This window comes from Thunnus thynnus, chromosome 4 (genome assembly GCF_963924715.1).
Source record: "Thunnus thynnus chromosome 4, fThuThy2.1, whole genome shotgun sequence".
In the NCBI taxonomy this organism is placed as follows: domain Eukaryota; kingdom Metazoa; phylum Chordata; class Actinopteri; order Scombriformes; family Scombridae; genus Thunnus; species Thunnus thynnus.
Window position 1 is genome coordinate 25,697,139 of NC_089520.1, and position 26,751 is coordinate 25,723,889.

The 26,751-nt window shown below is 39.0% G+C and overlaps 2 protein-coding genes across 2 annotated transcripts; one reads left to right on the forward strand and one right to left on the reverse strand.

Annotated features, from left to right (window-relative positions):
- The first annotated feature begins 12 nt into the window (after nucleotides 1–12).
- On the forward strand, nucleotides 13–16,550 carry stx18 (syntaxin 18). The gene is made up of 11 exons (XM_067587901.1): nucleotides 13–221; nucleotides 10,394–10,461; nucleotides 12,150–12,265; nucleotides 12,526–12,603; nucleotides 12,743–12,809; nucleotides 12,903–12,994; nucleotides 14,310–14,401; nucleotides 14,833–14,891; nucleotides 15,370–15,439; nucleotides 15,541–15,621; nucleotides 15,752–16,550. The coding sequence occupies exons 1-11, from the start codon at nucleotides 69–71 to the stop codon at nucleotides 15,845–15,847; spliced, it is 972 nt and encodes a 323-aa protein (XP_067444002.1). The 5' UTR covers nucleotides 13–68; the 3' UTR covers nucleotides 15,848–16,550.
- A 398-nt stretch (nucleotides 16,551–16,948) lies between these two features.
- Nucleotides 16,949–22,247, reverse strand: LOC137181846 (neuronal vesicle trafficking-associated protein 1-like). The gene is made up of 5 exons (XM_067587902.1): nucleotides 21,924–22,247; nucleotides 21,471–21,624; nucleotides 21,077–21,193; nucleotides 19,370–19,480; nucleotides 16,949–18,351 (listed from the first exon to the last, which is right to left on the reverse strand). Exons 1-5 carry the CDS (start codon nucleotides 22,226–22,228, stop codon nucleotides 18,151–18,153), a joined length of 888 nt encoding a protein of 295 aa, XP_067444003.1. The 5' UTR covers nucleotides 22,229–22,247; the 3' UTR covers nucleotides 16,949–18,150.
- Between the last annotated feature and the right edge of the window lie 4,504 nt (nucleotides 22,248–26,751).

Here is a 26,751-nt window from a genome sequence, read left to right on the forward strand (position 1 = left end):
GTGACGTCACCACGTGGTGACGTGTCCGTTTGTTTACAGCGGGCGTTGCGCTGCAGCTGCTCACAGACATGGCTGTGGACATAACTTTACTTTTCAAAGCCAGTGTCAAAACGGTGAAGACCAGAAACAAGGCGATAGGAGTGGGCTTTGACTCGACTAAAGATGAAATTTTCAAGAGGAGCAGACCCAAAAGTGGCTTCTCACCGAAGGCGAAAGAAGTGGTAAGTGTTTCTCCAAGCTAACTCCAGCTAACTGGACTAGCATCGACTCAAAACTTACTTCACGTTTAATGACAGATAAAACGGGACAGTTTTGCTGTAGGTTAGTCAATACTTCGATATGTTTACTTTTGCCGAACTGAAACTCACAGCTTGACTTTAGTCTACTGTGTACCAGCTGTTCATAGTTAGCAAGGCCTCTCAACAGTGAATATGTACAACTCTGATGAATGCAGCATGAGCTTAAAGGGGAGCGAAGAGTGGGCGATATGAATAAAATCTTTTATCGCGGTGTTATTTTATAACATGTATCTTGCTGGTAATTCAGCTGATAAACTGTTGATGGACAAACGATGTCTGTTTTTGATTAATCCAGCTAATTAAACTCCTGGTAAATCAAGGAACTTCACCACACTAATGCTAAAATAATAAAAAATCCAATATTGCCACAAATCAGACATGCTAATTGACTTTCAACAATGCCCACAATGGCCCTATACAGGAATAGCTACCTTCACATGAATGGTCTCAGACAGCCAGACAATCTCAGACAGTCGCCATTTTTTTTTTTATCATTTTCACATCAGACAGCGCCATATTATCCGACCCTAATTGGAATCATCAGCACATCTGCTTTATGTGCAGGTGTAGGGGTGTAGTGTATATCAGTGCTCTAGTGTGTTGATGTGTTGATCAGTGTGTCAGCTCCATTTACGTCACTTTTTAATTCTTGATATTGATTGTGTATTTCAGAACACTCATACAAATCACTAACCATAATGATTTTACTCAGAGTCAGTCAAAGCTTCATATTCTCCCATTTAATGTGTGAGTTGCTCTGTTGTCTTATGTCAGGTAATAGGATGCATTATCATTCCCTAGTTAAAACAAAGGTGTTTGCCACAAAGCCATCACCTAAAGAACTGTTTTCTTTTTCCAGTCTTTCATTGCATCACTCTTGCTAGTTAGGCTGGAACTTTCTTTATGTTTGCTATTTCCAACTCTCTGCCCATCTCCGGCTAAAGCCGCGTTCAGACCGATACAATTTTGTATGTCATTTGCACATTTTGTATTTCTGACTGATTCACGTTTAATGAATTGTTGCAAACAAGGCTTTGGTTTGTAACAGCTCTGTTGCACATCTGTAAGACAGCGTTGACTGTCACAGGAAACACAGATGGGCAGTAATCCTGCAACACAGAGGCTACAAAAAAGCCTTAAGTTAGCTTTTGATATATGAATTAGTTCCAGTTGCTACTGCAATAAATTATGGTGGATGAAAGACTATGTAGTGGCATTACAACAACTTGAGTTTAGTAAGACCAATCATTTCCAAAACATCATCTACACAGAGAAAAACAATAGATCACTGAAATGAAAATGCCACTGTTGTTGCTTGAACATAAGTCAGACTACAGGAATTTTCAAATCCTGCCCAGTGTGGGCAGTTCAGAATAAATAAATGGTCTGCTTGAGATTTGGGCAGACAAAAGCTAAATTGTTTGAAAAGAAATCACATTGGTGCCAACTGGTTCAACAGTTTTTAGCACAGGATATTTTGTGCTAAAGGTCAGGTCTGAGTGCCAGTCCTCCCCCAACACTGATGCGCCTGGAGTCAAAATGAAAAGACATGGCTTATGTCTTGAACTATCTTAGGCCAATATTCAACTTTAGGTTATGATTACATTTTCATTTGGATTTCAGTTCCTGTGTTGAAACTAAGTTTGTTGTGTACTAATCTAGACTTCAGAAATTCCACATAAGCTGAAATATACTGGGTCATGTCATGGTATATTGACCATAAAAACTTTTCAGGAAAGGCAACATTGGTGTCAAGTTAGTTCAGGGTCCTTGACAAAAAAAAAACTCTCAAATTCTATTCTGCCATTAAAGTACAGAGACATCCTCAATGGTTGGCAGAAGGAGATGGGCCTTTGGCATTAGAAAAGCTTTGCTCTGTGTCATGAGCATTGCTTAAACAGCCACAAGGCCTTGGCCTGACATGAATATTATGAACACAAACCTCTTCAAAGGCACCTTGAAGAACCACTTTACATTTCCCTGGGGGAGTCAGGACTTTAAGTTGTACCTGATGTCAACCATCAGTCTGAGCCCAGACACATCAGCTCTGCACAACCAGGTTTTTGTTATGTTCTGTTACATTGATATTAGAAATGGTGGTTTAATAAAGGCAGTGGTGCTGATTCAAAGAAACCCAAACCTATCCTGTGGTGCCTGCCCTCTGCTCTCCTCCCCCCCTACCGCTGTCTCCCTCGCGCTGCAGATATCATCTCAAACCATCTCGGTGAAGCAGCTTTTGTAGAAATTGAAATTGCGAGTTTGGAATGTCCTGACTGCTTACAGTTATGTCGCGGTTTTCACCCACATCTCCCCGAACTCAACTGTCCATTATTCTCTCCGTACAGCCTGACATAGGCAGTGTTTTTTGTGCAAGTCCTCTCTTCACATGTATGATTCCATAAACATGCTGCAATAACATTTTCTTTCGGTTCTCGAACAATTTCTTAGAGAAAGCCGATCCTCCCAAGACCCAGTGATTAAAGGTGGAAGATCAAAACAGAGAAAATATTAAATTAGGTCCCCCAGTAACAATGTTGACGGCCGGCACCTAATGCACAACAGATGTGGGTGCCCTTCAAGACATGCATAACTTTCCAAGTTCCCACTGAAGCTTCACAAAAATAGAAAGAAAACATCAAAGTTGACAAATACACAGTGGTCCTATGAAGCTTCTTTTCACTCAAAACGTAGCTCATTGAGAAAGGAAATGTTGCGTCTTTCGAGGCAGTGCAAAAAAGGCTTGATTGACTAATAAGAGGGCCAGTGTTAGCAGGGTGGGGTTTGGTCAGGGGAATCTTTTACCTCATAGGGGTCGGTTTGGGGCACTGTGATCTTCATTTCACCGCTCACCTCGTCTCTCTCCACAGCATGCTGCCCTTCTCAAGTTTAAATGGAGGAGGTCACTCTAAAATTGTTAAATTGTGTGTAGAAAATAGTGCCTGGCTCCCCACTGTGCCTTTCGTGTTGGTATTCCAAAATTGGCTCCTTCTCACAGTGTTTTCTTTGAAACCCTGAAAAGTGTGGCTATCAGCCAGCACTTAAAAGTATGTTGTGCTGTTGCGGGCAGGGGGGTTCTTCCCAATGTCAACTTTCACATTGAAATAGTACGCTCGTGTATACTCAAAACATTTAGTTTGAATTTTGTAAGAATGTGGTTTACTTTATATTTTTTTCAAAATGTTTTTTAAACATTTGAAATGTCATCAGAGTTATGTTTTGGGGGATAGTCTGGACTACATGTGCCCAAGTAATGTCAGATTATGAACATGAAAGTTAAATATGTTTCCACTGAATTACATCGGGATAAAGCGGGATCAATAAAGGGTGAATTTCAAAGTTGGAGACCGACCTTTAAAGCAGTTTGTAGGATAATTATTATCCTGTTAGTGTTGTAAAACTGCAGAGCATTTGCAGATTTGTAGTGATTTTAAAAGGTTATGTACAGATGCTGTACAGCCACAGCAGCAGACTGTATACAGCAATGACATTTATGAGTTGTCATTAATGTCAACCATTTAGGGAATATAGGGCTCAAGTGTGCAAATTTGCGTGTTTGTCTTGAATATTTTGCCAAGCCTCTCCTTAAAATAAAAGCTATCATCTGTCAAGTCACAAAGTTAAAACATTTATGGTAGCACATAGCCTAAGTACAGTAGCTAAAATGTACCAACTTGAATATTCATGAAAACATACATGAAACATACACCATACACAGGTCCAACAAATACTTCAGCGAGTAAAAAAAAACAATAATTCATATGAGAAATAATAGACTAAATCCTGACTATTAAATGATAGGATTTTGTCTCATGAGACACTGTAGAGTCTGGTTGAAGCCTCATTAAATTGTGAACTGTATGGAAGTTTGAAATCTATCATTTTATATAACATTACTTATAAAAATAGGGCTGGAAGGTTAAAAGTGTAATACTTTTTCCAACTCACAGAGGCTTCAAACATTCCCTCTTTCATTTCTATGCTCACCAAGTCACAGATATATTGGCACACAGGTAAAACACGCTGACATACAGCTGTCTAAGGCAAGACCGTACTGAGTCGGTACTTTGGCCATGGGGAAGTGATTTCCTGAGATCACCCTGAGATGAATGTGCTGCTAAATGGTCTCTTTACCAGTCGGCCTAATCTCTGCACTGTTTTCTCATGAAAGCCAGGCAAATTGAATTTTGAGGCATCTGCTGTCAGGCCTGCGCACAATCTTGATTTTGTTTCAGTGCGTGCACCAAAAATGTTTTTGCATGATTCAGGAAAATGAAAATAAAAAAAGAGCAAAAAGTGGTGAAACGCAGATTTGCAGATGTATGTCAAAGTCTAAATCATGAGATGGACACCAGATACTCTACAGACTAAATTGTTTAAGTGGAACAAAAGTAACATCGAGCTCAATAGACCAGGCTCAATTTAAAGCCAACATGTAGCAAGACTAAAGCAGCAGATGTGGATACTTTTTGAAGAATGTTGTCAAGCTTTGTCCTTAGACAAATCTTAGTTATTGTGATTTACAGTCACTGAAATGCTTCTAATAGAGATGACAGTAGACTGCATACTTGACCCTGACACTTCAAAATACTGGAAGTCTTAACCATGAAACTACAACAGATGTGTGCTCATCTGCTTAAAGACTCTAGTGTTACTTTTGTTCCAGATAAAGATGTTAGTCGAATAAAGCATGGGGTATTAATAACATACTGTCATTTCACATGACACAATGTGTCAAGTGAAACTAAAGCAGATAATACTGTTTAAATAACAGCAGTAAACATTTTGTTTTGGCTTCAGTTGTGGTCACCATTCATCTACAGTAGATGAAAGGCTTTGTTCAAGGCAAAGGTCAACAGAAAAGGTCTGTTTGCTGCCTCAGAGGTACCAGCTCTCCATGTCTTGTTTCTTCTGCTTTTAATGAGTCTTCAGTAATACAATATTGTTAGAATTTGTCATCCACTCAGCTGAAAGGTCTGTTGTTTTCCAGGCGTAGACACTTTTATAGTTGCTTTCTCCATTCCTCAAATTATTTGGCTTTATTCAAATCAACCATACTGTCTCAGATGCTGGTAGAAATTTTTTTTTTTTTAAATGCACAAGGCTTCTGGTTTTTATATGCACAGAAATTGTTTTACCTTGGCCTTAGAAATTTAGGGTTAAGAGAGAATGGGTGTTTTCCTTTAGAAGTCCTTTTATTGCCAAAAGCCTTTACAAATTCAGCAATTTACAGTCTGTGATGTACAGAAGGAAAGTTGTCAGATCATCTTCTGCTGTGTGCTTGAAAGCCTTTTATAAAATTTAGCACAGTTTATATTCCACAACGTAAAATAGGAATCCTGGGATTGTCACCCATACTAGTTTCCCCTTAAATGTCCTTGTTTTTGTTAGTTCTGGTAAATATATTAGATTTTCCAGGACATACAATCACTGTTTTTTTTTTAATGTTTTTTCTTTTAATCTTATTTAGATTCTTAATCAGATCAGTTTTAAGTACTTTATATGTAAACTAGCTGTTATTCCTATTATCAATAATTGATATATTTGATTCAGAATGGTTTAGAATGAGGAGAAAAAATCACATTATTTACAGATCTGAGAATTTTTCAGGTTTGATGTTTTTTCATATTTCTCATGCCTGTAATATCCATATTGACTTATCAGCATATTTTAAGCATGACATTTTTGTTTTAATCTTTATTATGTTCAAAGTGGGTAATAGGAAGCTGACATGGTCTTGCATGTAAATGTAGGTAAAATTACTTGACAAAAGTAAAAAGCAAAATGAGTGATGAGATGGGGTAAAGCCAAGGTGTTTGCTCATTTTTATTAGTTTGTATTTTACACTCTAAAATAGGAAGTGAAGCTTTCAGGGCAAGTCAGATGTTATAACAACTAGATGTAAACACTGCTAACATGTTGATTTAACAGCTTAATACAGACTCCAGGAAACACGACTGTTCTGTTCCGATAATTCAGAAATACTGTTTATTCTGTTATTAAACATTTTACCTATAATATCTTTGAAAGCCCAATATTAAAAAATGTAACCAGGAATCACAAACACTATTATTTCTGTGTTACATAATTATGCTCCTTAAAGAATCACAACATCAGATCAGCACATTACATTATAATACCTGCAGATACTGTTCCTACTGTTTAGACAGAAGGTATTCATTATTGACATGTAATGTACTGCATACAGGGGCACCTGTGACGCAAGTGTTTGTTTGCTTTTCTAAATAACAACTCTGTCTGTCACGTGCATTCACTTTGTGTTTATGCATTCACTTTGTCTACTGTGGTGTACAGGTTTTTTGCGAGTGAAACGTGGCACCCGCTGCCATTACATCTGTTTCATATGAAATTGATTGGTGAAACGCGTTTTGTTTGCTTCAGAATGAAACAGTGCAGTTTTCCATTGAAATTTGTCCAAAACTGGTTACAAGGCCTGAAAAACTGGTGATGTCACCTCCACTGTCCATCCTAGCGAGCTCCAGCAGCAGGGCAGTTACAGATTGTAACTGACAAAGACGATCTCGCCTGTTAAATATTTCCAATTTGTCGTAAATGGGAGAAAATTTTAAGATGTGACATGTGTCTTACAGCACAAAATTAGTGCTGTAGTTGTCTAAAAGGGCTTTATAGTCCATACAACATACTGTATGACAAAGTGTCTACGGATGTGCCTCAGTTAGTGTCACAAAATCTCTAATGTATGATTCAGACTCCCTATAAAATAAAAAATGAATGGCGATCGTGTTTAGTTTTGTAAGATGACATTTTGTATCAATGCATAATCTGATCTACGTGATCAAAAACATAAACAAACAACTGTATACAAATGCTGCTTACCACGACTTTTAATCCAAGTGAATTCATATCCAAAAAGGTCAAAGACCCTATTCATAAAGAATCTTTAAAAGCTTCGTTTGATGGCGCTTTTTGTTTGTTTATTGCATCTATAGCAAATAGACATAAGAAGACAAAACTGAACCCATTAGAGAGACAGACATAAACATGATAATAAAATCAACATGTGGCTCAGTCTCCTCCACTGAAGCATCCTTTCTGTATCAGGCCCACATACCTAAACACAACATAGCATGGCGTCAGTATGGATAGCCCTCGGTCAGGACACACAGGGGCTTAAACTAAAGCAGGGCAGTCATCATCAAATTCTGTCAGTTACCTGGATTTAACAAAACAAAGAGCCATCCAAGCTCTTTAGAAATCTGCTAGCTAAGCCTTTTCTCTTTTCTTCCTCATAATAATCCCCCCTGATGGTTTGTTTGGGCTCAGTCGGGGCTGGAGGGAAGCAGGGGGAAGGAGAAAGTGAGGAGGTAAAGTGGGGGTCTTTGATGATGACGAGATTAGATGTAGCCCGGCAGACTGTCTCCTTCTGCCTTCACCGCGAGCTCTGCCTCACACACACACCTATGCGGTGGCGCGTATACACACGCACAGCCTCACATATACCAGCATACACACATATACGGTGAGCCGCATGCACAAGGCCACCCCCTTCCTCATTGTTGAGGAATTACTTGCTCTTTAGGGTCTTAAGTTACAAGAGCAATTGATCCCTCTGACCCCCTGCAAACCCTTGAGGTTGTGCTGGGAATCTGAGCTCCAATGTATACACACAGGAGACAGCTCAACCCCCAGAGCAGCACTCTTGACACTCCCCGGTACCCCCACAACACACACACACACACACACACACACACACACACACACACACACCTCTCCCCCCTCTGTTCTGTGATTCAGCATGTTTCAATGCTGTGGATTTAGCACTGCCTGCTGGCCACAAAGGTGCAGTACACGAACACAGTTCTGCAGGCACATACTCTATACTTTGTACATAAATAAAAGGCTGAAGCCAAGTGCCAATTGCACACAGAAAATATAGTTTATAGTAAAAGATAAATTAGTCATGCCGTGTAAAAGATTATATTTTCTACTTTGTGGTAGGCCTAGAGTGACATAGAAAACAGAAAATTACTGAAACCATGGAGGGTTTCTTGGCCTGTTTTTACCACTAGAGCTGGTTTTACTTAAAATAGTAAAATAATAAGATCATGACAGTCATTTAATCATGCCACATCTTTAACACTCACAGGTCTGGATAAATGTGGATGAAATTAAGGCAGCAAATAACGATTATTTTGTCAGCAAACTGCAAAGAATGTCCGTCTCAAGTACCCAGAGCTCAAGGTGATGCCACATCATGTCTTGTTTTGTTCGACCGACACTCCAAAACCCAAAAATATACAGAGATTTACTCAGTTTATTATATACAACTAAGAAAACCAGGAAATATTCACATTTGAGATGGCTGACACCGGTGAATGTTTGCCATTATTGCTTAAAAATGTAATGAAAAGATGAATCATTTCCCATTCATGTTCTACCAGTTGACCAATCAACTAATTGTTTCAATTATAGATAACATTAAATACTGAACATGAAAATTATGTTTCCTTAAGGAGGTGAGAAATAACACAAATCCCTCATATCACTTGACTTCTTCCAATCAAAATGGTCACAAAAAAAGTTATGAAACACAAACTAAGATGCCAAACCTAACAACAGCTTTTACAGAGCAATCTTGGACTTAAAACAATAAATGTGTTATGTCTACTGTAAGATACATACATATTTCAATGGCTGCATGCATTGTTAAATTGCTCGGAGGAATCTTTTTCTTTTTTACAAACATTTTTTTAAAAAGCTAACCCATTCTTTCCGACCCAAAATCACCCAGGACATTATAAGAAGCAGGTTATTCATTGGGGGTTTTATGGCTGTAGGCTTGGAAAATCCTACCAGTGTGTTAGTAATTCAGGACTCACAGTCAGGAGTTCGCTTCAAGTTTCCTCATTTACTGAAACGCCACACAACACAGACAATATTTGAGACTTCGAACCATAAGAAAGTTTCTCCTCTCCCCCTCAACCCCCTTCCAAGCTCAAATGCTCTGAACAACAATTAACTCTTGACCTCAAATAATTGTATTATTACAAGGGTCGGCTTGCCTTAACAGCCCTTGCCTTGGGTTAGCATGTGCCCCACAGCAGCGTGATACGTCACAGAACTACCCTTTGAACCGGAGAGGGGGGGGGGCGGGGGGGGTCTAGGTTTCCAGCAAATTGCTCAGCTCTGTTTATGTTGACACCTTATTTCTGCATTGAAAAAACTTGTCATCTTTCAAATGTCAGCTCAAATAAAACACCGCTTCAGGTCACTGTGACGCTAGGAATAGATGTTTAGAGACATTATTAGACGGCTGGTGCTAGATTACTCCTTACAGCCAAGGCAATTTGATAATTGAGGTTGTTAGAGTGAAAAGGCTGAAGGCCGAAGACAGCGTCGTTATGCTATCAAAATAATCTCCCACGCTCGGGGGGTTGCTGTCACAGTCAAACTCATTGTGTCATTTTTCAATCCTCGGCTTGTCTGAGTTCTGTCTTCTTCTGGACGTAACAGAGCCTGCTGTGTACGCATTCACACCCACTCCTACCCTGCCAGCGGAGCTCTGTGGACAGGGAAGCAATTTGGTCTTTTTTAATATTTGACCGAATTACAGGAGCAAATATTGGATTGAACCAAGTTTCCTTTGGTTTCCCTGTGCACACATACACTTGGACGTTTTCTCAGTGATAAATAGTAACAGATCATGAATTTAAAACTTATTAGAGATGGCTCTGTCAGAGCTCTGTATGCAGCAGCTCACAGTTTTATTTATGAGAGCTGTTTGACGAGGAAATTGCAAGTTTGATTTTAGTATGTCTCGGAGTTGATGAATTGTCAAAAGTAAATATTGTGAGTCCACAGAGATAGACAGACATTGGTCGCCTGTCACATTCAATAAATGCTAAATTATACATTTACTCTGGCTCTGTCTAAATGTAGTTGGGGGGGGGCAAGGGGATAGTTTCCTGGTACACGTCTTAAACAAGCCTTTCTTAAGCCGTGTTGACATGGTTAGCATATTTGAAGGAGCAACTGAGGCATAGTATTTAAAGACATTCATTGACATGAAGGTAATGAAGTCAAGTAATGCATCTTCTCACTTTTTGTCTCGACAGATCACGAACATCACCAAACTCAAAGACTTTCTGCTTCAACACAGGAAAGATTATGTGAGCGCCGGGAGGTAAGCCTCGCAGTAATCCACCACAATCAACAACAGCAGCAGTCAAAACCGTTCAAGGCTGTATGGGAGGCTGGTGAAGGGAGAATTACTTTGATTCTGACAAAATTCAGAGAAGGTCAGGAGTCAGGGTTGAATTTGATGGGAGCGTCAAATACGTGTCTCCAAATATGTGTCTCCAAATGTGTACGTATGTGTGTGTGTGTGTGTGTGCTGCAGGGGCTGCCTGCTGGCACAAGGTCAGCAGCAAGTAGGGTGGTCCATAGCGGCAGGCTCCAGTCTAATTGTCTGGAATAATTGAGCTGCAACCAAGTGGAGAACAAATCACGCCCTGGGACTAATCCAGGCCTTCCTCCCTTCAAGGCCCCCTCTGTGTTTTGTAGGTGTGGGTGTGCGGAATAGCCCATGTTTTGTTATGTTTGTTGATAAAGCTTCAACTGAACACATTAACTAAACATTACTGATGTCAGTGGGTGGAGTGCGCTAGTATTTAGTGGTGGGAAAATCCATCAAGAAGCCGTCAGTGGTTTGGTGTGCAAGTCTCGTCTACCTTCAGCCTCTTTATTAGCTGTTCCTGTCTTTCAGTTTTCTTATCAACTTCCTTTTTTTTTACTTTCACTTTGTCTGACAGAATAATTATGGACTATTGATTTCAACTGCATTCACTTAGAAGAAAATTAGTGGAGCTGGCCACCATGTCAGTCCAAGTATGGCTAACGTTGAAGTAAAAGCCTCATTAATGCTTCCCTAGAATATAATTAAATAGGATATGTTGTAACATGTTGCGATTGCAGCTTAAAAACATTTTGCCACAGTTGCCATAAATATTTTAAATTAGGACTTGTTCAGCTTCATATTTTATCACAGCTGTCAGAGGAAACACAAAGAGGGAATTTTATGCTAAAAAGACTGTAGCAGATATCCACTTTATTTGACTCAGACTCTAGAAACGTCATATAAACTTCAGATTAACTATTAAATACATTTTAGCACAAAATGAGGGCTGTGGATTTTGTCCCCTGTCACTTACATTGTAAGTGTATTTGGAGGGGATCTTCTAATGGCCCATTTGAACAGGTGGAGTAATTATCACAAGCAAAACCTGTTTCTGTGTTCATTTGGGCACCTGACTGTTGTTTTAAGACAGACTTGAAAAGTTGTGAACCCGTCCTTTAATACCGATACTTTTTGTAGAATAGAAACAACATGCTTTGTCTGTGCTAATGAGTTTTTGTTTCCATCAGGCCTGTATGTTCTTAACTCACGAGTGTCATAGTATCTTAGAAGTCCACAAGAGGGAGACATTAAGTCTCAGCTGACAGCATGAAGGTCCCGGGTTTGAATAGCATCCCTACAGTCTTTGTATGTTCTGTTTAGGTTTGTTTTGGTTTTCACAGTCCTTCATTTTCCTCTCATAGTGCAAAAACACATAGCTCAGCTGAACAGGAACTTTAACCTGCTCATATGTAGAAGTGTGAATGTATCGATTTGTCAAAGTGTTTAATATTAATTGGACTGGAGACCTGTTTAGGGTTTCCCCTGCCATCCATCTAGTGCATGCTGGGATAGGCTCCTGCCCCACGTGAATAAAGATAGAGGGAAGACAGAGAATGATTGAGGGCACATATGGAAATTATGGAGGGATGTGTTAGTATTAAGGCCAATTGTATTGAATTTTTTTTATTTTACAGTCTCATCTCATCAGATCTCACCCGCATGACGGACAGTGAACGAGATCAGATCGACCAGGATGCTCAAATCTTCATGAGGACCTGTTCTGAGGCCATCAAGCAGCTACGTAATGAAGGTGTGTTTTTATTACAGTGTGCCTTATGACCTCAAATATTATTGGAAATTAAGAAAATGCCGTCAGCTGATGCAAGTATTGTCTTGCCCTTGCAGAATACATTCACAGGTACAGCTCATAGTTTTAAAAACTCATCTCTGAACTTTGTTGAGTGTAAAAACATCAGCAGTGAGTTGAGAGGATGTTGTATTGGTGGTTACATTAAGGCTCTATATCAAAATCACTGAGTGTGTCTTTTAATGTTATTGTTGACATTGTAGCTGAGAAGCAGGTGACATCAGCCCAGATGAAGGAGCACAGGGGGGCAGTGCTGGACCTCATTGAAATGTATCTGAAAGGTGAGTTCATGCAACTCATTAAAATACCGTCGCCATCTGTTTATCTTCAGGACATTTACTGGTTGATAAGGAGGAGAGCAATATTTTAGGGATTCATGACTGCATGTTTACTTGTGTGTCTCTTTTATTTGTTTTTAAGGAGTATGTAAGCTCTACTCTGAGCAGAGAGCAATTAGAGTCAAGAGAATGGTGGACAAGAAGAGACTGTGAGTATTTACACATTACCTACAGTTTAGGACTGCAGCAACTTAAAGACATGTTGTTCTTGAGTCATACAACCCTGTGCTCTGTGGTTTCAGGTCAAGACTGGGATCAGAGCACCACAGTCGGGTGGAGAAAACAGTAGAAGTGGAGCCCACAGAGGAAAAGGCTGTCAAGGAGGAAAGTTCTGGTAAGTTAGTGAGTCCCCTGAGACACTGGGCTCTATTTCTGTGGTGGCACAGAGACTGACGCAGGCAGCAGTGCTGCTATATGTACTTTACTGGCTGTAAAATGGTATTTTTGTATGGTTTTTTTGTTTGTTTATGTTTTTTGTGTCCTGGAAAGTGCACTTTTCCCTTTGTGCTAGGCAAGAACATAGAGGATAAGTAACATACAATAATTGTGAAATACACCATAATTGTGTGACTAAAATGAAACACTTAGATTAGACACTCTTTAAGAAGTAGATACGTTTGCCTAGTAGATCAGAAATACAAATTGTACAAGTGATTGTAGTAAGAATGCTAGTAAGGTTGTCTGTGCTGCAGTCATGATAAATTGGTAAGTCTTACCTGTATTTTATTCACACCTGATTTTACATATTAAAATAGAGTGTTCCCGTTTAATAATTACATCTCTACAGTCATCTGAAGGCAGCAGGACAGATCTGTGTGTTTTATCTGCAGCCTCTAAATTAAAACGTGTTGTGCCAATAACTTACAATTCTGGGAAACTGTTAACACACAGTAGGGGGATGCATTGGACACACCGTTTTAAAAGTTCTCAGTAAAAAATCTTAAGTCTTTTTTTATATCACCATTCTCATTCACATCCTCATACAAAAAATGCTGGTTTACACAAGGCAACAGCTGCATGTGTCATCGCCCCTTTTTCCAAATCGTCTGTCAACTGTAGTGTTACATTTTTTTAAAACTGGTTTTTAATTGCTGTATGATTTGTTAAAGCAAAATTATTTTGTTTTTGTTGGTATTCATTTTCAGTTAATAATTGCACTTAATAACATAATAATAAAAAAATATGTCTAAATATGTGTGTGGAAAACATCTTGGCTGAACATTCAGTATCTGCACCAACACAATCAACATAAAACAGAACGTTGGCTCCTTTAGCAGAATAATTCTTGTAATATTGTATTAACAATATTATTTCTCTGCTTGGAGAGGCTTATGTACACTCTCCTCTCCATTTGATAAACCATTTCCATCAAGCACCAGTGAGTTTGGCACAATGATGTAAAAAGGTTTAATGCAAGTATCGTGTTATGATAATGATTAATCACCACTCCCCAAAAATTGATCGATGCTGTGAGCGCCCACTGTGTGGACAAAACAATGCATCAGTATTTCAACACTTGACTGCTCTGGGTTTCAGTGTGGTGAAATGTAACCTTTTAAGAGGATCAGAAAGTGAATGACTGAGTAAGTGATGAAGGAAGTGTTGGTAGTTTTCATAGAAACATGAAGACTTGTGTTTCCTTCCTGTAGACAAGAGTGTGTCAGAGGTCCTGGACAACAGTGTCAACCTGTGGGAGGAGGGCCGAGTGGAGGACGAGCTCTCTCCTGAGGAGATCCAGATGGTGTGGCACCTCAAATATCATTATTCACTATTCATGTCATACAGTATATGTAGATCTGTAAGATTCATATTTGTCTCATGAATGTTCAGCTATACCTCTGAATGTACAGTGTTGTTCATTACTTGTCCCTAAAGTATGGAGGTGTTCAGGGAGAATGAAAGTCGTGGAAATTTGTTTGAATTATTTGTCACTACAAAATTAACACAGTTAGTCAAGTATATTCTCAAACAAACATTTAATGCAGCTCATGTTTCCTTTTTGCTAGAGTGAACCCTTTGAAGGTTTGTGATTTAGATAATAGCGTCTACTGACAGGATATGCAACATACAGCATATCCTGACTTCTAATTCCACAGATTTGCCAAATGTCAGCTTTAAGTATAAAACATCTTTTATGAAGATGTTTCAGTACTGTTGTGTGTTTCTGTCTAGTTTGAGCAGGAGAACCAGAGGCTGGTCAGTGAAATGAACAACCTGGTGGATGAAGTGAGGTGAGTCTCCCTCAGCACATGTATTACTTTCCCTTTCATCACACCTCATTTCTTGACAGCATTAGTATTAACAGGAGAGGTGGGTAATTTTAGCCTGCAAAATGGTGATGTACACTGAGCTGTAGACACTCTTGTGTGAGTGTGTTAGACAGCGTCACCTCCCCTCCCCCTAAATTACATGGCCCTAGTGATTGAAATGCCAGCAAGTCGACAGTTATGTCAAATACCAGAAGTTGATTCAGACGAGATTCAAATGACCCAAGGACATAGGTGTTTGCAGATGAAATTATTTCTGTGGTATCCAGATAAAATCACTGACGTGTTTGTTTCAGATGGAACAAAATTCCTTTGGTCTTGAGATGAAAATTACCAAACACCAGACCTGCCCCGATAATACTAATGCCATCTGGAGGGGCTTGAATATGCTAGGCACACTATTTTCATGGGATATTTCAAGCCTCCCTTTTGTGCCCACCAGGCAAATCGAGGGGAAGGTGGTGGAGATCTCGCGACTCCAGGAGATCTTTGCTGAGAAAGTCCTTCAACAAGTGAGTTCGGTTTCTTACATTTCCTGCTCGATTCAGAATACATGGTGTTTTGAGCAAAATGTTGTGCATTACCTGATTTTCAATCTCACTTCTCATGACAGGAAACAGAAATAGACAGCATTCATCAATTGGTTGTTGGTGCTACAGAGAACGTTAAAGAAGGCAATGAGGATATACGAGAGGTAAGGTTCTCTAGATGGAAACAACCAGCCTGTCTGTTCTCCATGTGTGACTTATACTTCAAATCATTTTTTTTTTTGGTTAATAAATCTAACCAGTAAAATGTCACTTTTTGTTAACTTCTTTCACAAGGCAATCAAAAACAACGCTGGCTTCCGGGTTTGGATCCTCTTCTTCCTGGTCATGTGCTCTTTCTCTCTCCTCTTCCTGGACTGGTATGACAGCTAACGCAACCGCCACCATGGACTCTAACAATATGACAAGAAACCATCTGGCTCTGGCACATATTGGTTTATTTGTAAAAACAACAACACTGAGACTGATTGTACACTTTACCATGCTGGACCTGAGGACAAAATGACAATTCTCCAAAGTCTCCAAAATCTCCAAACTGTTCTTCATGAAGATTCTGGGTTCGAGTGGAGATGGCAATTTGTCCTTCCCTGATTTTAGCTGTCTTATTAATCTGTTTCCAGTGCTTTCAGGATTGCAGCTTTGATGTAAAAAAAGCACTTGTATGGAGTCGGGCTTTGTTTGGAGCACTGTGTCCACTTTAACTGCGGTGATGAATTGAAAGTCAGTCTTTCTCTGTCACTAAAAGGATTGATAATGGTTGATTGGAAATAACTGTTCTTGTCTGACTGAAAAACAGGTTTTGGTGTCTGCTGTTGCTCATTTGGAACAGACTTTAATGCACTAGAGGATTCTGTGTAGACTTGCTTTGCATTGACTCTGCAGTCTCGTGTCTTTAAATAGAATATAAACTTGTGTCCCTCAAAGATTCATAAATTATGCTTCACTATCAAACTTTGAGAATGTTTTCTTTCCAGGAAACTATGAGCAGCAGAACAATATACCTGATATGTATCACAGCATAACTGTACTGACACACCACTCACATTCTAGTAAAACTAAGCCATACTTTAAATTACATTTTGTATCTTCTTTCTTTACTTCAGGACATCATTTAATGATGATTAATACATTAAAATTTATGTTGAGCTCTCAGATAACATCAAGAGCAGCCAGAAAGCTGCAGCCTGTCTGTGTTAGTGTCTTCTAAAGAAAAGAAGCTGTCGACAGGAGATTTGATTCATGCAGCCTCCTGATATTTCTGCTAATCTGTTTATTAGGATTAACCTATATTCCAATGAAAACGGTGCAGCGCTCAGAAATATGTCTTTGATCTAAACTCAAGGGAAATGGAACTGTTAAAGATGTACTTATTTTCTGCACTCGGGGAGTTTCAGCAGGACTGAAAAGATTTACTTCTAAAACAGTTTCTTAAAATGTTCTTGCTCATTTATGGATTCCACAAGGACGTCGGTGTGAAATGTGGGCACTTTATTTCAGTTTTTCATTTAACATTTTTATGTAGCAAATGCACTTCAATGGTAATCATTACATTGTTTGAAAAAGGTACATAATTTGTGACAGTTTAATTTAAATGACAAATACAGAAAAAAGCAACAGGACAAGCAACTACTGTCAGATTGTTCCACTACATCAACCTAAGTCTACTATTTCTGATGGCTGCCAATAAGCCATCTGGTGACATTAATCAATGCGAAGCATTGCACAATACAGTGTCTTCACTAGCAATGCAAAAACATTCAATACAGTAGCATAAAAGTTATGCTATGAAAAGTAACCATTAATGAAGTCTTGTGTAGCCTGCAAAAAAAACACATGGTGTTCACAAAGAGTTTAAATGAAGATGGAGACAATCATTAATTCTGGTTAAAAAGACGTAAGCATCTAATACTAAAAACCCCTTAACAGCACTATATGCAGAGAGCAGTATGGGCTGAATCAAAACAACATGATTTAAAATAGTCTTTTTCTCGCTGGTTAAAAGCTTTCCTCCTGGTCAAGCTTTGATTATTCACAATATCATGACAGTAAAATATTTTGACACAGATGACCTCAGTGGCAAATATGCTGCAAACTTTGTCGCCTCATGAGAATCTTACCACTCGCTTGACCTCATAGGGTCTTGCATGCGCTATCAGTATATGATGTATTTGAAAAGACGGAGATTGAAAGCAAACTGATTGTTATTGGAGTCGTGCGTGCATTTGTGTTTAAACAAGCGACGCAGACACAAGATGTTTCACAGTCATTTCACAATCTGAGTACTAAAGTGAGTTCTGTTACATATGTGTATGTACAAAGACAGTGAGTGTGTGTGTCTGTGTGGCGGTGTTTGTGTTTTCTGTGGCTTTTTCTACACATTTGCCACTCTGTTGTGATGAGTATATAAATAATAACGTATGCTATTCAAACAAACCATGAATCCAGCCAAGTGTAAGCCTCGCTTTGCTGAAAACGTGTTCAAAATTTCCACATATTTCCTGCTACAGTACACATCAGCTGATCAAACTACATCAACAAGGGAGCATAGCACCTCAGACGAGAGAAGTTGATTTGACCCAACAGAAAGCCACAGGACTCTGAGGTTTGCTTGAATGGCACAACCATATTATTTATTTTTCTGCAGCAGGTGAGGCCACCTCCTGATCCCAGGTTGGTTAAGCCAGCTTCTGGGCAGTCTCCGTCTCCTGCTGGGTGACCTTCTCCTCAGACATGATGGTCATCCATGGTGATACTGACCGAGTGATGGTCTGCTTGGCTATGTTGTAGTGGTTGATGAGGGTAAAGAGGCGCCCGCGGCCCCCAGGTCCCTGAGGGGGGTAGTTGCCATACATCCCAGCCGGCATGCAGCGACCTTGCTGCTCCAGAGAAAGAGAGAGAGAGAGAGAGGGTACAAGATTAAAAATGCCAAGAAATGAGAAATCTGTCGCTCTACACAATGGGTAAGTGAAAAGAAAAGAAAAACTAGATGCAAGGTGACAAAAGTATGATTCAAGAAAGAATGATGAAATTCTAAGAACCAAGCCGTGATTCATAGCTCACAGTTACATGAGATAAAAGGACGAATGACAGTGACAAAGTGGAGCAGTACTGTTTAACACCAGAGCAAAAAAATCTCACATTATAAGAAAACCAAACAAGAAAAACAAGTCTCAAAACAAGCTAAGCCTCATTATACCTAATCTATACAAGTGCCTGTGGAAATGGATTAGGCTTTCACACAGAATGAGCCAAGCTATTGGAAGCTTAACGCAAGTGGATAGTGCAAACACAACAATAACTCAATATTGTCAATATTATTATGAAGGCAATATTTACTTCATTTTCTAACATTAGCCATCATACTGGTCATACCAGATCGAGATAGGCTGTACTTTTTTTTTTTGAATTATACATAGTATATGTAATGGCTTATGAAGTCAACTTTTAGAGGAAGATTGTGTTGTTTCTTCTCTTAGAAGTTACTTAGTCTCCCTAAAGGTAAAAGCAAATTAAAAGCTGATAATGTGGCAGTAGTGATATGATTAATCAAATTCATATCAAAAAGCCACCTTCAAAGAGAACATTATACAATTACAGATCACATTTACAAACAGAAAACTATTCAATTGTTCTAAAACAATACAATGGATTTTCAAAGTAGAGCTTTGGGGGTAAATAAACTAAACTTCACTTGAACTTCTGTTATTGTGAAATTGTGGAAAATTCAGAAAAAAATACAGGCCTGCAAATGCTAAGCTTAAGTATAATGAACCGTGTTTATGTAGCACAAAAATGCTAAAATTCTTTACAAGAAAACAAAAGTTAACCCTGGAAAATTATATTAACATATCACCATGAGGCAGGTCACAAACAATGATTCTCATAAGTGTTTACCGTGTAAACAAAGCTGTCAGGACAGGGCTGCTCATACTGGTAGACCTTATAGACGACCAGAAATACCACACACACCAGGAAGGCCAGGGCACAGATCACCAGCAAGGTCACCTAAAGGAGAAAAGACAAAAGCTCCAGTGTCGGCACAAAGTCTGCTTCACAGCTCAGCTTACGAACATCACAAACCTACTGAATCAGTTTTATTGAAAGGAGATGAGCGAGCAAACTTAAAGATTTTCTCGTCTTTCTATTTCTAGTTTAAACAGCAGTGCAAGGTTGAAATACTGAAATGAAAAACATCCATAGAAGAGATGCACACTGGTGTAGATAGAGTGCACGCTAAGTTACATATCCGAATATGTCCGATGTATTTATGACAATGACTAACAGCTTGTCAGGGTTACAGGATATTCTGCATACAGTAGTAACCCAGTAGGAAAATGGCTTGTGTGACCATCTGTACAGCCCAGCTCTCACCTCTCAGGGGAGTTACATAACGGCTACTGGTGTTTCTCGGATGTGGGAGGGGGATAAGACAAGGTGTGGGAGAAATAGTCTCATTATTGCTGAAGATATTGCACCCCGGTATGTGTGTGAGTTATTTTTATGACTCACAAAGTCAATATGAACGCTTGTGGAGAAATTTGATCATTTCAAGCGACGTCAGCGAAATTGTTTTATATTCTGAATAAGTTGACGCAGTTGCATCAGAGAAAGAGAGAAATCCTCGTGCCAGTGTCGACTGCTGACAGAACATACACGAGGATTTCTTGGAGAGAGTAGATGCATGTTGTTACTCTTTCCCAACACAGATGACTGAGGTTTGATAAGATTGTTAACAACTAGACAGATATTTTCTTTTTATCTGTCTGTGTGAATCCTGCAGTTACACATCTGAGCAGACGGTACAACATGTACAAAGCAAAGCAACAGGAGATTATGAAAGAGACTATCTGCGATGAAAGGGCTGCCTGCAGCGTTTCAAAGCACTGATGTGAGTTTTTACGAGCTGTGTTCTCTCAGACAGTGATGTGTCCCTTTGCCTTTCAAATGTCTCTCTACTAGCAAAGGAAGCTTGACACACAGGAGAGACAGTTTCATCTGTTGATTCTAAATATGGAGTGAGAGCGGAGTGTATAGTCTGCATGCAGAGCACATATGAATTTTAAAAATGCAAAGGTAAAAGGAAAAGCACTGGTGAGTCGTGTATGTGTATATATATATATATATATATGCAAATTTTTAGTCCCAAATTTTTAGATCTGGAGCCAGGACTGTGTTTTTTTTTCTTTTTTTTCTTTACCAAACCATATGTTTACATCATTATATATGTTGTGAACAGCTTAACACATCTGCCCGGTCAGGGGGGGCGTTGAGGGAGGTGGGAGGGATGCTGCCATTTGGAGGCTATCGCCATGGCAGCAGCTGAATTAATGAGAGTTTCAGGGCGGGGTTAAGTGAATCATTGTGCATTATGTCTCCCTGTGTAGCCTGACAAGATGACAAGCAGCAGGAAACAGGACATGAAGGTGATCTGAGCGAGCAAGCCACAGAGTATAATTTGGATAGCGGTGGCAAATGTCCTGAGCCTGCAGGGGGGGAAACAGCTCTCCGGCATATGCATGTGTGCATGAGAGTGCGAGAGATATTGGGAGAAAAATGGGATGATGTATGAAACACAGACAATGGCAGTGACACTATTCTTACTTTGAGTCGCTCAGATACGCCTTCAATGATGCTTATTGAGAACTCAGCAATTTTAGGAGATCGTAGCTTCCCCTTCTTGCTCTCACCATCGTAGTCTGCCTTTGTCTTCACCACCACCTGGCAGAAACACACAACACACATGTACAGACATGGCAACAAAAAAAAAAAAAAGATCCAATCAGCTTGCAGTTGTAGCTGCATGAGGAAATGAGTTCACAGAAGGTGCAAGGTTTGATTTTTCTACTAATAATTTTTTTTTGTTTTGTTTTCCTTCATTTTCAGCAGCCTAATTGGTCTAACTGGAATGATGGAAATACAGCAAGGGTCTGTTCTGTAAGGACCCCCTCACTATGACTCTCCAAATCAATGGAAAATATCAAATCCAAAATCTTACCTTGTCTGGTGGAGGGAACTGCAGCTGACTGGCGTCTAACGGTGTTATGAGAGGGATGGTGTCAAATCCGTCTTCAGAAACCACCTTCCCGTTATTTTTCTCACTGAAATTATTCCCCAGTTTAACCATTTTCCCCGCACGTACAGACGCCAACCTGAGGGGGGTAAACAAGCCCTTATTACTCCCAAGCGAAAGGCGTTATTATCGATAATCCTCAATGCCAATGTGTGGTTACATTCATCATTCAAGGAATCATGAGATTTTGGTTGTTTTTTTTTAACACATCCTAACATCTGCACAAATCAAACAAAAATGAGGTGATGCGCGCTGGCTTTGCGGGCCATGAGAAAGCCTGTTAACCACAAAAGCGCAGGAGAGGACACGCAAGGCTTCGACATAATGGGACTGATGCATCACCGTGAAAAATATGATTTACCGCATCCGAACACTTACCAGCTCAGCCGAGTTTTCAAACAGTATATTTCTTCTCTGGCGGTGACTTCTTCTTCCAGCGCTGCTGTGTGTGTGTGTGTATGTGTGTGTGAGTGAGTGAGTGTGTGTGTTTTTAGATCTGACGCAGCCGAGCTGGTGCACAATATGGCCAGCTGTATTTTGTGCGCCGCGTTACCTCCGAGCTGGATGCTGCTGCTGGCGTCTGGCTGCACTGCAAGTGATGTAACATCCTCATCACATCCATCCATACTGATCAGTGGCAGTGAACCCGGGAACTGATGGAGCCCATTATCAGCTTCCAACATGTTTTTTTATTGAGTCCACTGATGAGAGAATCCAGGTTTTTTATTTAAAAGAGGGATTTTAAGATTAAAAATTGTGCAAAAGCAGCTGTGCAAATCTGGAACATTTCAATTTATGGATATTATACATCAAGTATACGGTGTTTATTTAAAGATTACACACTTTTAAATCATTGTTGTTGCCAAAACTGACATAAATTCATGCAAAAATGTAAATTTCATGGAGCTAAGGTCTTTGAAGGAAAATTTGACATTAAATATTATACTGTATGTATTTCTCTAACACTAACATTAACTCTTCATGACAAATAAAAGACAAAAGGTTTTATTTATCAGTGGTTTAACACTAAAATAATCAGCTATCTGCTTCATCAGGGCTGTGGGTTCCGTTTGATCAGATTTGATTGTCACGCTGACTTAAATGCTGCTAATCACTGATTGGTGCACCGAAGTATGTGACATCACCTTTTTCCGACTGAGTCCAGCCCACTTCCAACCAGTGATAAGAGAACAGAGGAAAGAACGATAAACTGAAATATTAAATGTGAAATAACTAAATTTGTTGTAAATTGGGCAGGGAACAATGTGTTCATGCAGGATCCAATCACTAATAGTAAGAAGCTGATTGAGAAAATAAGATTACAGGTCATTTCAGTGACATTAAGTAGTTTTTTAAAGTGATTGGATGTTGTGTTTGTTTTCACTGAAATTACACAGCAATGAATTGGTCATAGTTTTCCATGTGTCAGATTTGATCTGTGGCCAGTGAAAAAGAGAAAAAAAACTGTGGCACAGGGAAATGCATTTGACCTGAACTCTTTCCTTTATATGCAACTGCGACAATGAACCGTAGATCTTCAGGAACAATTAGGCTTTAATTACTGACAAAAACATATACTAGTTAAAATACATATTTTTTATTTTACTTTTTGTTTCTCAAATCCTTTCAGCCCTTTAGACCTGATCATTATGCACCTAGAAATAGTGACATGAAGCTACCTTGTGTCTGTGCATATTACCCAGTGGCTTGTTGCCAGGCTACAGTGTGAATGAAAGAGGGTTAGAAGAGGGTGCATAAATGATCAAGTCCAGCCTGTTAATCCTCAGTGAAAGGGAAGCGACCAAAGAGAAAATGACAGTGATCTCATTGCATGTGGAGACAGAAACCACAGCTCTATAGTGGACTGGTGACTCGGTCCAGTGGCTCTGAAAGCTGCTGCAGTGCCTCCGTGTGATGCTGCTTGCAGGGTTTGTCTGATAAAGAGTGTGCAAGGTCAAGTCACATGTTTCCTGAAGGCTAAAACATTGTGGCGAGGAAGTGACACATTTTGTTTACTTGGTTTGGGCACCGTCATTCTTCTGATATGAAATAAATCCTGAGTTACATGGAATGTATGTATTAAATGAATGAATGAAGTATTTAATTGATGCCTGATAAAAACAAATCTGGTTCATTTCTGTGGACCAAATGTAGAAAAAACAAAATTATAATCAAGTTATAGAGTCGTTAAAAATTCCCAAACCATGGAGGGCTGCCATCCACTAGAGCAAAGTGTGTTTCTAACCAAGGACTATCAGTGCATGTTGCAGTGCAGGTGTACTGAATGTGTTCTTGGTGCTCCAACAGATCAGTAACTTCAGCCTCTGCAGGAAGCTTCTCCGCAGAGATTAACAAAACTTGTCTTGGCTTCAGTACCTGCACGTAGCTATATTCTCCTCAGGCCACTGAGAATGTTGATTGATATTTATAGCCTTCAGACTGGCCACAAAACACACAGCCTGAAAGCATGCATTAAATGGTATTCTTGTATGATAAAACAAACCATTCATTTTTTTTTTAATGTTTTCAGCTGTGCAGTGTCTGATGGAAGCAGCAGCAGGGAGATGTGTAGCAGGGCTTTCTGCTGCAGCTGTCTTCTTCTGAAGTAAAAACACTAGAGGGAGACACCAACTCACTGATTTACAACTGCAAACTGCTGGAGCTTTGACCATTTAGTATGTGATCATAATCATGATGATTCCCAACTCAGTGTCAAAAAGCCAGTATAGAACTGACAACTGATTCATGGCAACTGAACAGACAGATGTTTCATTTCCTGTGATTTACCTGCAGCACATGTAAATCTCATTTTCTCATTTTCAGTGTTTGATTTGGTGTGAAAATCCTACATCACCTTTTGAGTTTGACCTGTTTGAGAATAACCAAAATGAGTGGAGAGATCACCGAAGTGGGAAATATCTGTGAGTGTTTGTGACACAAAAAGATCAATTAATGTAAATCTATGATATTACATTCAGAGGATATTACTATGCAGTGCTGTCAGTGGTAATGTTACTACAGCTGTAGAAACTTGACTTTGTGGTAGCTGGTTATTTAAAGAGCCTCTGCATTGGCACACCAGTTAAAGTATGAGAGTCCTTCAACAGTTTATTGTCTTTCCACTTAAATAGTTGACTGTCACAGATGCATTGATTGAGTAAGTTATGGAAAATTGTTATAGTTATTGCTGTTTCTTTGTTTAATGACCAAAGTGCATTGATTTGATTAAGATTTATTAGAGTACATTTGTTACTGATTATTGTTTTCATTCGCCTTTTAGCCATTAAATCATCTGTAACAGTCAATGATTTAATTGGAAATCCTGTGAAAAGACAATAAACTGTTGAATTCTCATCTCTGGTTCTCGTACTTTAACTGATGTGCCAATGTAGACGCTCTTTAAATAACTCAGCTACCATAAAGTTAAGTTTCTATAACAGCATCAGTAAAACAAATATGCATTTGTAGAGATACAGGGAGGTTGTTCTCATTCACAAGTAAATCCAGACATTTGAATGGAACTGATTAACATAGCAGCTGAAAATGTGTTTTCTTGTAACACACCACTGATTCTTGAGAATTTGGATAAAACAGGTTTTAATTTTGAACAGAAAAAAATGAAATGTTAAGAAATCTAAACTTATGTTTATAGAACAAGGTCTCAGCAATCAAATAATATTTCAGTGCAAGCTGCTGATTTTGTAATTTTTTTGTAAAATATGTGTTTTCCCTGTCATTACATACTGTCAATACCAACACCATCAGACCCAATAAAAAGCAAATTATTCCTATTTATTAAGTCTAATATAGATTCAGAGCTTTTAAATCATCTCTACACCCTAGATACACATATGTGGTGTTGATCACTTCTGTTCATATTTTATACTATTTCACATGTACTCCTTTAAAAACTCTTACATAATGCAACTTTTATCAGTAGCATTAAATATACAAAATAACAATTTTGGACATCAAAAAACACACTTTTAATTTTAAAGAGACAGCTGCTTTAATAAATCAACTATATTGGAGGAACAGATTATAAGCATATTGATTTAAAACAAAGAAAGGTTCATCTGACAGTGGTGACAGTGGCCTAATTACAACAAAGAATTCCAATATTATCACCACTCAAGTCACTTATTTAACAATTTAGTACAACAACTACCACTATTCATTTTCACAGTATTGGCACTGTCACATCTTTCGATCAGCTGTTTCTGGTGCTGTGACATAGAATGGACGTAAAGCACAGACGGAGGAATAACTGAGTTTTACAGTTGGTTCCTTTTTGATGAACTCGCTGTGTCAGTCAGAATCATTTTCTGATGCTTTATTTTCTTCTGTGTTATCATATCCTGTTTGTCAGTCGTCATTCCTGCAGCATCATGGTTGAAATCTTGAATCATCTGGGTTATTGTTTGAATGTAAGTGGGTTTTTTGTCAGTAGTCCTTCTCTTTCTCATTGTGTTGTATGTCAGCCCTCACTGCTGTGTCTGGTGTGTTAGGGGACATTTCTTTAGAACCCTTCCTGACAGAGTCACATTCTTTGATTTTTGACTTGCTTTTTTGTTTTGATTGAATTCTTGAATGAGAGAGTTGTGGAAGAGCAAGGATTTCTTGATGGAGGGGTTTTTGAGGTTGCTTCCCTGTAGTATCTACTCTGTTTTTTTTTCTTGAATGTTTTTATTTCTAGTTTGCTCTCATTGCCAATGCATTTTCATTTTGTTCCTATCTTTTATTATCTCATTAAGTTGATTTTTCAAAGCTTTCTCCCGATTATCTTGCTCTTGTTTTTCTTTCTCTCTCCCCTGCTATAGACTGCCTACTGTGAGCTGTCTCCTGTATAGTCTGATCCAGTGGACTATCTGGGGGTGTTTCTGGGCCCTTTCTCCTACACTCTCTTGACTCTTGCTGGATATGTGTCCAAGCCTTTCTCTTATTACTCCTCTTTTCCCTTTCAAATCACTGATAGCTTTTAGCTTCCCATCCCCTACTCTGTTCTTCCATGTTTGCTTTTCCTTTCTCCGGTTTTCCTCCTTTATTTCTGGATAACTTCCTTGTTTCTTCTCTTTCGCTCTTCCACTGATAGCTTCTGTTTAGCCATAACTTCCTAAAATACATAAAAGGAAAGTCAGAATTGAATGGAATTACTATGAAATTGTGCAAAATTACTATGAATTTAATTACGTTTAAATTAGTGAGA

Excerpts from the sequence above, each read along its gene's own strand:
- stx18 (XM_067587901.1), top strand. The coding sequence starts at position 69 with ATGGCTGTGGACATAACTTTACTTTTCAAAGCCAGTGTCAAAACGGTG. Across the intron at positions 10,462-12,149 it reads GATTATGTGAGCGCCGGGAG|TCTCATCTCATCAGATCTCA; the intron begins GTAAGCCTCGCA and ends TTTATTTTACAG. Across the intron at positions 12,604-12,742 it reads CATTGAAATGTATCTGAAAG|GAGTATGTAAGCTCTACTCT; the intron begins GTGAGTTCATGC and ends TTTGTTTTTAAG.
- LOC137181846 (XM_067587902.1), bottom strand. The coding sequence starts at position 22,228 with ATGTTGGAAGCTGATAATGGGCTCCATCAGTTCCCGGGTTCACTGCCA. Across the intron at positions 21,625-21,923 it reads TTGAAAACTCGGCTGAGCTG|GTTGGCGTCTGTACGTGCGG; the intron begins GTAAGTGTTCGG and ends TACCCCCCTCAG. Across the intron at positions 18,352-19,369 it reads CTGACAGCTTTGTTTACACG|CAAGGTCGCTGCATGCCGGC; the intron begins GTAAACACTTAT and ends TCTCTGGAGCAG.